This window comes from Falco cherrug, chromosome 19 (genome assembly GCF_023634085.1).
Source record: "Falco cherrug isolate bFalChe1 chromosome 19, bFalChe1.pri, whole genome shotgun sequence".
Taxonomy (NCBI): domain Eukaryota; kingdom Metazoa; phylum Chordata; class Aves; order Falconiformes; family Falconidae; genus Falco; species Falco cherrug.
The window spans coordinates 581,169-593,069 of NC_073715.1; the positions used below are offsets into that span (position 1 = coordinate 581,169).

Consider the following 11,901-nt stretch of genomic DNA (forward strand, 5'->3'; position numbering starts at 1 on the left):
TGGTTTACAGGTGATAGAAATGAACCGCCAGTAATAATGCATAGTTTGTGTTTGAGATCTGGGGTAAACCAGTGTGGAAATAGTGTTTTTGGTCAATACAGAGATGTCGCTACAGGAGAATGGAAGGGACCTGCGGAACTAAAAATGACGGGGCAAGGACATGCTTGCGTTTTTACAGATACCCGTGTTAGATGGATTCCGAGTCGCTGGGTGAGGCCCTGGCAAGGGGATCTTAAGAATAAAGAAGTACAGGATCCGGTTGAAGTAGAGGATCAGGTTAAAGTAGAGGATCAGGTTTGATTTCTTATGTTTTACAGGGCATGGGTCAATATCACTGGTAGCCTTATGTCCTGAGGCACTTCAACGACACCAGCATCGACTGAACTTGGTCTTGACCCCATGTGAACGCAGCTGCCCAGCTCAGAACAGATCAAGAAAATCGACACAGCTTGTAGAGAGCGTGGTCTGAACTGTCAGCCTTGGGTTTTCATACATTGCACGTGGTGTGACAAGAAGACTTGGAGAGTCGCACGTGCATGTGATCGAGATAGTCTGTTTAAATGTCACTCATGTAATGATCGGGTTGTGTTTTGTTCTGAAGCGAGCGAGTTGTCTGACTTTCTAGGTGTGTTAGCATATTGGTAATGTGCTGTTAATATGGAAAGACAAGCGTGAATACTTTGAGAATAACAGTAGTTTTCTTGAGGTTTTAAGCTACATTAAGGACCTTGGGTGAAGGGTTTTTAGCAGAAATTAGTTTCAGGCTTTTAAGATGCTTAGCTTTGCAGTGTATTAATCAGAATAATAAGATAGTTGACAGGATTTGTAGAATTAGAATAAACGTTCCTCGAAGCTTGCAGGTGCATTGGAGCAGCTGGGAAAAGGAGGTAAAATGATGGCAACACCCCAGACGTAGAGCACAGCTATGTTGATTTGTTTTCCACCAGGTAGTGAGGGGATTTTTGACATTTTACCCAGAACGAATGTTTGGGTAACATGGGCAAATTCAGCTGGGGTAACAGATTTTTGTCTGAGCTTGCAACAAGCAGATAACCCTTTTTGAACCTGTGTGATTGGTATGCCTTTGCAGGAGAATGAAACCGACTTTGATGGGTATTGGAATCCACGGAGCGTAAACCTGGCTAACAGAGAAAGCGGTTCTTGTTTAAGCCCCAACAGCAGATATGTTTGGCCCTCTATGCGTGGCGCAGCTTGGCAGAAAGCGGTCATTGAAAATTTAAATCAATTACATCAGTTACCTTTACAGGAGTTAGACTTATTGGCTAGCATTGTGCCTGTCCAATATGATAATGTTACTGCAACCGCAATGCCAGGTTGTAAAAGCATGTCACCACAGCTCCAACCAGTGAATGGTACAGGAGTGATCTGGTTTGATAAACCGCGGCATAGTTGGTTTACAAGGCAAGGGGAGCAGGGCCGGTATGTACGTTATCTAAATGTCACAGGGCATTCTCTTTGGAGTGACTTGAGAGCCGGAAGGTTACATGTAAGCACCACAGGGGGTTTTAAACTTCCTCCAGGAGTGTTTCTGGTTTGTGGAGATAGAGCATGGCCCCGTATTCCCATGTGACCTGTTGGTGTGCCTTGTTACCTTGGACGGTTAACGTTGTTTGCTCCTCACATGAAAGATTTATTCAATGTCAGTAGGGATCATGGGAGACCTATTTGAACTTTTGATGATACATGTAACGACAATGTACAGCTGCCATCAGTAGCACTGCTATAGCCACATCTATTTTTCTTCCAGGAGGAATGGCAGCCATGAATGCAAAAAATATACATAGCTTAGCATGCTGGGGTCAGAAACAATTTAATTTGACTTCATGAATGGTAAGTGAGCTACTTACTGATGTAGAGGGTGTTAGGCATACTACTTTGAAGAATCGAGCTGCCATAGATTTTTTATTGTTAGCACACGGACATGGTTGTGAAGATTTTGAAAGGGATGTGTTGTTCCAGTTTGTCTGATCACTCAAAAAGCATAACTCAGCAATTAGCAACACTGCACGACAATATGAAGCATGTTACTGAAGGACATGATGCTTTTTCTGACCGGCTCAATAGCCTCGGGCTAAGGGGATGGTTGCAGATTGTAGTTAAAGGAGCATTGGTAGTGGTAATAGTGTTCTTGATTTTGATATTGTTACTTCCCTGTTTGTTTCAATGTTTGCAACGCATAATGAATGGGTTAATTAAACAGATGTCCAGAATGGGGTCTGGATTGCTCAAAAACAAAAAGGGGGATTTCTGGAGTGGCTGGAAGAAAACGGGCATATTATGAGCAACCCAGACCGAATAACTTGGTTGTAATAACAGGCCGCAGCTCTAACCAGCTGCAGGTGTTGTGAAGGACATGTGCAAGGCCAAGGGAGACAAAGAAACTGTGTATTCACAGAGAGATAAGAGAGTTGGACAGAAAGATGATAAAAACAGGATGCCTGCACAAGGGGGGAGCAGCGTGTGGGCACCACACCGGGACCAACCATAGGGGAGGTGGAAGCGTGTGAACAAGTAGTATAACCGATCACCTTTTACATAACAAAGCGTGCGTAGTGTGAGTATTTTTAGCTGTAGAGTATAAATTGGTGTGAGTCTATTAATAACGTGGCACTAACTTGATCACATTGGTCATAAAAGTTGTGCCTGAGCCTACTGCGTCAACAACTACCATCTTCTCAATTCCCCAGGGAGTTTCGTGGTGCTTCCTTTTAACCAATTCACACATAATTTCCTCTGTAAATGTTAGTTGATGAGAAGGAGTCACCCGTCATCCGTGATTTGGGGTTGCTTCAGTATACTAGCCAACTGATTGTTTTCTGGTGGATCCTGTGGGCTCTTAGGCCCTACTTTCTGCCGTTTCTCTGGCAGGACTAGCAATATTTGACTTTCAGCTGCTTCTTTCCTTGCTTGATCTGCCACTTGCTGTCCTATATGCACCGAGCTATCTCCAAGGTGCTGCACTTTACAATGCATAATTGCCAGCACCCTGGGTCAACTGGTCACCTGAAATGATTGTTGGGTCTTTGCCTCATAATTTGACGGGGGATCCTTGAGACGTTCAGAGTCCTCTTTCTTTCTTTCTTTCTTTCCAACAGCCCCATCGGCATGGTCGTTTCCAAAGGCAAATTTCAAATATGTCCATGCATTAAAAAAGCCTTGTCTGTTGATAATAATCCCAGTGCCCTTAGTAAGGCTGTGAGTTCTGCCTCTTGGGCCCACGTGTCAGATGAGAGGGCTTTGGCTTCTCTTCTCTCTCTGATAGTTACCACCACATGTCCTGCTCTTTGGGTCCCATTTCGCACAAAAGTACTACCACCTACAAATAAGTCCCAGTCTCCATTTTCTGTTGGCGTGCCTTTTAATTCCACTCGGCTAGAATATACCTCTGCCATTGTCTTTAAACAATCATGAGTTGGTTCTTCTTTTCCACTGAGATCATGTCATTTTTGCCCAGGTGTCAGTTCCCGGGCCTCTTGCATCAGTAATACTGTAGCTGCCACCGTGCGCGGACAGGTTGGCCGTCCTTTACTGACACTGTCCAGCTGTTTGGAAAAGCTCCCCACGGCTCTGCTCCATGGTTCCAGGCTCTGGGCCAACACTCCTAAGGCAACGTGTCACCTTTCATGCACAAAGAGTTCCAATGGGTTTTCTAGATTTGGGAGGCCTAGAGCTGGAGCACTCATTCCAGTCCGTTTCCATTCCGTAAAGGCATCTCTGCACTCCTGAGTCCAGACAAGGAGGTTTCCCTTTCCTCCGACACCTTCATATAAAAGCTTGGCAATGAGTCCCAAATTCGTTATCCGTAAGTGACACCACCCGGCCATTCCCAGGGATGCTCTGAGCTCTTGTTTTCATTTGGGTTCTGGGATTTGACAAATGGCCCTCTTCCTCCAGCTCCAAGACTCTGCTGGCCCAGGCAGGTTGTAAATCCCCAATTGGTTGCTTCTTCTGGGGTGGTCTCTGCCTTTTCCCAGGGTACTTTGTACCCTGCTAGCCCCCAAAGTTTAGGAGGTCCTTGTTATAGAATCTTCTTTACTACTGGTTGCTAGCAGTATGTCACCTACCTATTGCAGCAAGGCGACATTTTCCTACCTCTTTTGCCAGCTTTCCAACTCACTGGCTAATTGATTTCCAAAGACTGTAGGGCTATTTTTAACTCCTTGCAGTCATACAGCCCTGCACAGCTGGGTTTCTCGACCAGTTTCAGGGCTTTCCCATTTGAAACCAACCGACTGGTGACTGGCAGCAGCCAGCACAAGGCAGAAGAGCGCATCTTCCATCTCATACAGTAAACCATTCCTCATTCTCCTTCAGGGTGGTCAGGAGGGCATACGGGTGTGCTACTGCCTCATGGACATCTTGCACAGTTGGATTTATAGCTCGTGAATCTTGCACCAGTTTGTATTCTTCTGAATTTGGCTTCCTGACAGGTAATACTGGAGTGTTATGTTCTGATTGGCATTCTCTTAGTAACCCCAAATCTGTGATTTGTTCAATTAAGGACTGCAACCCTTTCCTGACTTGTAGTTTAACTGGGTACAGCTTTTGACTTGCTGGTCTGCCATTTGGCTTCCACTGGATGATTACTGGTTCCCCTGCTTGGGGTTGCCCTGGTGTTCCTGAAGCCCATACAAGAGGTATTGCAGCATTTGTACCTGCTTCTGGTATCTGCTGTAGCTCGGCTTCCTTCTGCAACATAAAAACGTGGGCATCCAAATCTTTATTGTCAGGAATATGGTTCCTTTGAGGAAGCCCAGGTGGCACCTCAGGTAGCTTTGGTTTCTGTCAACCAGCAACTGAATGCCAGCCCTGCAGTGCGTCTGACCCAAGTTCATCCAGCTGGTCCATGAACAGGAAGCCCATCACAGTGGGGGTTCCAACCACCTGGCTACTCCCACACTCCACTGGTACTTATTCCAACAATCCTTTGCTCAGCCCTGTGAAGATACCATCAAAGAACCAGTGCATGGTTCTCACAGTGTTCCTGGATCACAGCATATGCAAACTGAAGCACATTTTCAGCAGCACCATGTCCTCCTGGAGGTCAGCCTCCCCTCCCCCACAGGCCTTCAGGGGCCTCAGCAGCACTGCAGCTAGCCAAGCCTTCTTCTGCCAGGGCTGCAGAGCCCAGCACTGCTTTTCTGGCCTTGCAGAGGGCAGGGCTTCCTCTGCTGGTGCACTTAGATTGCCACCGCCACCCACTCCAGCAGGTCTCTGGTCTCCAGCACAGCACGGGCACACGCTGGCTCGGGGGCGCTTGGTACCAGCTTTGCCCGAGAGAAGCCTGAGCTTGGCCCCAGCGCTACGGCTGAGGTGCTGCAGCCCAGAAGCGCACCGATGGCTTGGGACTGGGGCTCAGGCAGGAGGAGCTGGACTTCCACATGCTGTCATCGTGCTGGATATTGATGGAGTAAATCATGATATTGATGAAATAAATCATGAGGTGTGGTGGGGCAGGTCACAGTGGTGCGGCAGGGAAAGGTGTGGGCTTTTCACGAGGGACAGGCCAGGAAGCTGAGGAGGGGATGCCCTCCGTGTGCAGGCACTTGTTGCACGTGCGGATCTCCTCTCCGGGGTGTGCAGCAGGTTGGGTGAGCCCTTGCAGGAGAGTGTCAGCGAGAGGCCGGTTAGTGTGCCATCCTGGTGGGAGACACAGCACCCGCACTCAGGGTACGGCAGTGGAGAAAGGCTTATCTAAGCAAGCCAAGGAAGTCTGCAGGTCCATGATCCCAGCTCTTATTGGGGACTTCATGACCCTGACGCCTTCTGGAAGGGGAGCACAGCAGGATACACCCTGTCCAGCTGGTGTCGGGGGTCTCTTGAGACAAATTCTTTGCACAGGTGTCAGGCCAACAAAGGTGACGCTCACCTGAATCTGGTCCTTGCCAAACAGGCAGTGCTGCTGAGGGATGTGAAAACCAGTGTCAGCCCCGGCTGTAGTGCTCATGAAATAGGGGGAGAAGACTTTAGCCTCTTCAGGGGACTTGTAGTGGTAGTCCCATGGGCAGCAGCACTCAAGGACAGCAGAGCTGTGTACGGCTGGTCATTCAGGAAAGCATTTTCCAAGCGGAACTGTCCATACCGAGGAGCAGGAAATCAAGCAGACATGCCTAGAGAGATCCTTGGCTAAAGAAGGAATTCCTCAAGAATCTCCAGAGAGAAAAGGAAGCATCCTGGAGGTGGATGCAAGGGCTCAAAGAGGCATTTAGAAATAGGGATGTCTTCAGGGAAGCCAAAGCCTGCTTAGTATGGGGTCTTGCAAGATGTTCAAGGGCATCAAGAGGATCTGTCACTACTTGCAGAACAGTTTAAGAAATAAACGAAGCCCCTGTGTGGCCACTGCTGAGCTTAGTAAGAGCAGGTCTAGATAAAACTGAACATCCTCCAGGTCCTCTTTGCCTTAGTCTTCCCCAGCATCGTGTCCCAAAGCTTTGTGCCTGAAGGCAGGACTCTGGAGGGAACCAGCCAAGTGTGGATGGGGATCATGTCAGGAGTCATTTGACCAAATTCAATGCTTCCCACTCCAGGGAGGTGGAAGGGCGGCATCCCAGGGAGCTGTGTGAGCAGGCCGATGTCCCAGTGAGGCCATTCTCCATCCCCACTGGAAGGTCACAGAGACTGGAGGAACTTCCTCTTGACTGGAAGCACCCATGAATCTCGTGATACCCAAGAAGGACAAATTCAAAGTCCTGCCCCTAAAGTGGACCGAGGCCCTGCGATGACACAGGGCAGGGACTGCCTGGCTGGGTCCTTGGTTTGCATTCGGCAAACTAGGAGCCATCAGGAAAGGTGACCAACAGCCTCCTGGGCTGTATGACCAGGAGCACAGCCACGGCAAGTCATTCCCCCCCTCTGCTTCCCACTTGTTTCACCACATCTAGAGTACTTGTCTAGCTTTGGTGCTCCGCAATAGCAGAGAGACATTGGCACGCTGGAGCCATTTCAGTAAAGAATCACAGAGATGGTCAAGGCTGGAGCACGTGCCCTGTTAGATCAGGCTGAGGGAGCTGGGCTGGTCCACCCTGGAGAATGGAGGGCTTTTGTGGGAGGATGTAAGAGCCTTGCGTTGCCTATGGCAAGGTTTCCAAGAACTCACTGTGGTACAAGGCAGGAGCACAGGAAGCAATGAACTGAAGCAAGAGCGCTGTCCTCCTTCTTCACCTTCAGCCTTTAGCTCGGGGAACCACAGGCTGCACGGACCCCCAGTGGTGAGGGGTGTGCCATCAGTTCGAGTCCTCTTGGGTGACATTTCTGGCACCTGAGCGGGTAACTATCCAGGTGGATTTTCCAAGGGTAAATCCTGCCGCGCAAACCTGACAGCCTGCAGTTGTGCGTGAGGAGCTCCACAGTGGATGTCATTTCCCTCAGCTTTACAAATGTCTTCCCATGGTCTCCCTCAGTGTTCTGCCCAAGCGAGGCCATGACACTCTGGGTGTGAACAGAAAGAGATGAGTAAAACACCAGCTGGATGGTCAGGCTGAGAGAGCAGTGGGGAAGGGCTCACACCCCACCTGGAGGCCACTGGGACATACTGGGGCAGTGTGGGCACCACAGGGGACTCTCCTGCTTACAGTTTAAGAGCTGTAAAGATAATCCAGTGGAGGCAACTCTCACAGTGTCTGTCGGTGGCACCAAACTGAGAGGACCATCCCTGTGCCCTAGGGATGCCATGGAGGGGAACCCTGGCAGGTGGGGTGGCTGCCCTGTCAGGAGCTGCACAGATGCAGGAAGGACCAAGGGCAGAGCCTGCACCTCCCTCGGGTGGACTAACACCCTGCAGCTGCAGGGCCTGGGACCTGCCTGGCTGGGCAGTGTCTGTGCAGAAAAGGCCCTGGTGGTGCTGGGGGACAGAAGGCAAAACACAATCCCAGCCCGTGACCTGGTAGCAGAGGCAGCCAGCCGTGCCCTGGAGCGTATGAAGAGGTGCCTTGCCAAGGGAGCGCGGGAAGTGATTGTGTCTCCGTGCTCATCCCTCGTTAGACCCCCTGTCCATGACTGTGTTCATTTTTGGGCCCTGACTGGGGAGGGAAGGAGGGAGGGAGCGGCTGGGTGGCTGCTGGGCTTTTGGCCAGAGACAAGCCATTACAACAAGGAAGGTGTGTATAATTTGGAGGGAGTTAGAGGAAAGAAGGAAGGCAGCAGAATGTCCCCAGGACTTGGAGGGCCATGGAGTCATTTCATTGGCCACCCCATTCAGAATGAAGCTGGGAAGTGAGCCTGAAATTCAGAACCAACAAGGTCCATAGACAGGCCAGGCTGTTCCTGTGGTTGTGCCTGGAGACCCGCACACCTACAGCACAGGTTGTGCTGGGGCTGAATCTCCTGCCTGGCTTCAATGGCCTCCCGAAGCCATGGACAAAGCTTTGGGTGGAGGCCCCAGGTGAGGCTGGTCAGGGCCAGGAAGGCCTAGGGATGCTCTCAGGGCCCTGCCCCCATGGGATCCCACCTGCCAGTGCCCTCAGCAGGCCAGGTTCTCCTTCCCTCCTGTCCTGGGCTGTGCTATGCTGCTCTCCTTCCCCACATGCCTGGGCATCAGGGACACCACAACTGCACACTACTAGAAGCAAGGTGGCCCTGGTCTTCAAATCCCTGAGCAGATTGTTGTCTTTGGGGAGACCCAGGTGCAGGTGAGCATCAGAGTGGGCAACCTGTTTGGTCTGAGGAACTTGCCCACAAGCCCCTGGACTCTTGGCATCCTTGCTTACCTGTCCTGTCAACACCAAGGAGACTGATTCCCCCAGAATAAACCAGATTATCTCACCCATTGTTTCTCCTGCCATAGTATCTCACAAACCAAATATTTTTTTAATTGGCAATAAATTAATCTTTGCCAAGACCTCACATCTCTGGACATGAAAAGAATCATTAAGAGATCTCTTTATCTTTGCCATGAGCATTGCTGGTTTATTTTTTTCCTTTGTCCTGTTGAGTCAGTGCAGCGAATGAGCAGCTGAATGTTTGTCTCACCACTGGCCAAGGTTAACCCACCACAGGACCACATCAGGACTGCTGAGCCCACAATGGGGCTCCCCAGCACAAGAGAGACCCTGACACATCACAGCAAGTCCTGCAGAGGCCAGAGGGATGGTTAGGACCTGGAGCATATTATGGGCAAAGGGAGGCTGAGAGAGCAAGAGTATTATTTGAGAAATTGTTCTGAATGAAAGACTGGAGCGCTGGACCCAGGCCAGCTGGTGGGATCTCAATCAATATTTGTTAGAACACCATGCCATGAGAACATGATCTTGTTGGAGGTGTCTGACAATGGCCTTCCCTGAGAGACCAATGTGGCAAGAGCTATGGGACTTGTGTGTAACAAGTGTCAGTAGGAAGGTGGCTCCCTTTATATTTAGAAATGGTGATGGAGTTGGGTATCACTGGGCAACGGAGGAGGACAGAGGTGACCATGCAGCAGTGGTCCCTAATGAGGGCTGGGGTATATGACCAGGCTTGGAAATGAGCAGTGTTTGGGAATTTGTGGGGAAAACTTCCCTTCTGCAGCTTTCTGAGGGTGTGCAGGGAACACGGCACAGATCTGGCCCCTCAGTCCCGCTCCTTTGGTGCCTTGCTGGCTTCACCATGACCCCTGGGTCTGCACCAGGACCACCCTGCTGTGTGCCCCCACGCTGCACACCCACACAGCTGAGCTCTCACTGGTGTTTCCCTCTCCCTGGCCCTTCCCAGCCCAGCCCCCCCTCCCCAGCTCTGCCCACCTCCCCTGCCCTCTCCCCAGCCCAGGCAGACACAGCAGCCCACGCGGGGCTGGCCCCATGCAATTGCCCACCCAAAGGGGGCTGCAGAGCTCTGGGCACTCACCCCATGGCCATAGACCATCACAAGGGCACAGGAGATGCTGGTGGGCAGAGAGGGGTCTCCTCCTGCCAGTCAGCCCCAGGGCTGGCACCAGCCATGGCATGAGGACACAGAGGCCATTGCCTCCCTCTGTCTGCTGCTCCTCTCTCACAGGGACCCTGCTTGCCCACTCCTGGCAGCCCCTCGGGGCCAGTCCCTGTCCCCAGCACCAGGCTGCTGGCCTGGGGGCTCCCCAGGCACCTCCTGCTGCACCAGGGACACAGCAGCCTGCCCCAGCTGGGGCATCCACAGAGACACCCGCTCTTGCCCAGGGATGTGGTCTCAGGCATGGCCCTGAGCAGGCGGTGCTGCTGTGCAGGGCAGCGGTGCCTGAAAGCCCAGGGAGATGGTCCCAGGCACATCCCTCTTGGTCACCAACCATTCCCATGGGCACTGGGCCCCCACACGCCAAGGCTCAACACAGGCCCATGCCCTAACGCGTTGCCCCATGCCCTCCTCCCCTGAGCCATGGAGAACCCAAGATCAGAGATGTTGTTCAGGAAACAATTCCTGCAGCTTGTTCCTCAGCTTGGCTTTGGAATTAGTGCCAAAAGTCCAAACATTGGAACTGAGAAATCCTCCTTTTATTACAGAGATGTGAGCCAGGAGTCAAGGTTAATTGTCCACCCATGCATATGTACAAAGAACACCAGGTCAGACAGGCTGGGTTCCCACGTGCAACAGATTCAGACATTTCTAGAAAAACAGGATTGTCACAAATAGAATGCTAAACGCACTGGAGTTTCCAGAAATGAAGTGGAAATGCCTTGTGAAGGGACATGGATAATTTGTTGCTTCTGAGATACACCTAACTGCATCAGCTTCTTCAGTGCGTCCTTCAGCTCCTGGTTCCTCATGCTGTAGATGAGGGGGTTCACTGCTGGAGGCACCACCGAGTACAGGACTGCCACCACCAGGTCCAGGGATGGGGAGGAGATGGAGGGGGGCTTCAGGTGGGCAAACATGCCAGTGCTGAGAAAGAGGGAGACCACGGCCAGGTGAGGGAGGCACGTGGAAAAGGCTTTGTGCCGTCCCTGCTCAGAGGGGATCCTCAGCACAGCCCTGAAGATCTGCACATAGGACAGCACAATGAAAACGAAACATCCACAGACTAAACAGGAACTAATCACTAGAAGCCCCACTTCCCTGAGGTAGGTGTGTGAGCAGGAGAGCTTGAGGATCTGTGGGATTTCACAGAAGACCTGTCCCAGGGCATTGCCTTGGCAGAGCGGCAGTGACAGTGTATTGGCCGTGTGCAGCGCAGCATAGAGAAACCCACTGGCCCAGGCAGCTGCTGCCATGTGGACACAAGCTCTGCTGCCCAGCAGGGTCCCGTAGTGCAGGGGCTGGCAGATGGCCATGTAGCGGTCATAGGCCATGACGGTGAGGAGAGAACACTCTGCTGAAAGGAAAAAGACAATCAGGAAGAGCTGTGCAGCACATCCTGCGTAGGAGATGTCCCTGGTGTCCCAGAGGGAGTTGGCCATGGCTTTGGGGAGAGTGGTGGAGATGGAGCCCAGGTCGATGAGAGAGAGGTTGAGGAGGAAGAAGTACATGGGGGTTTGCAGGTGGTGGTCGCAGACTATGGCAGTGATGATGAGTCCGTTGGCCATGAGGGCAGCCAGGTAGATGCCCAGGGAGAGCCAGAAGTGCAAGAGCTGCAGCTCCCGCGTGTCTGCCAATGCCAGGAGGAGGAACTGGGTGATGGAGCTGCTGTTGGACATGTGCTGCCTCTGGGCATATGGTCCTGTCACAGGAGAAAAAGACAGTGCTAATTTAGGGGAGACTTCTGCAAGCAAAATCAAAGCCATTTCCCACAGACCATCCCCCCGTCACACACAGACATCCCTCTCTTTTCTCGGAGACCTTCCTGCAGCTGTGTGGCTGCAGCCCTGCTTGGTGCTGGCCGTGTGGGTGATGAAGAGCAGGGCATCTGCCCACGGGCTCTTGACCAGCCAGCCCCACTCTGCAGCAGTGGGTGGGGGCAGGGACCAGTCCTGGTGTTTAACTTTGTCCTCTGAAACCAGT

The 11,901-nt window shown here is 51.7% G+C and overlaps 1 protein-coding gene across 1 annotated transcript; it reads right to left on the reverse strand.

The window, feature by feature from the left end:
* Positions 1-10,586: 10,586 nt before the first annotated feature.
* Positions 10,587-11,627, reverse strand: LOC129734321 (olfactory receptor 14C36-like). The gene has a single exon (XM_055697206.1). It carries the CDS (start codon positions 11,595-11,597, stop codon positions 10,587-10,589), a length of 1,011 nt encoding a protein of 336 aa, XP_055553181.1. The 5' UTR covers positions 11,598-11,627.
* Positions 11,628-11,901: the final 274 nt, after the last annotated feature.

What these genes read in the sequence shown, in the direction of transcription:
- LOC129734321 (XM_055697206.1), bottom strand. Translation starts at nt 11,597, where the DNA reads ATGTCCAACAGCAGCTCCATCACCCAGTTCCTCCTCCTGGCATTGGCA.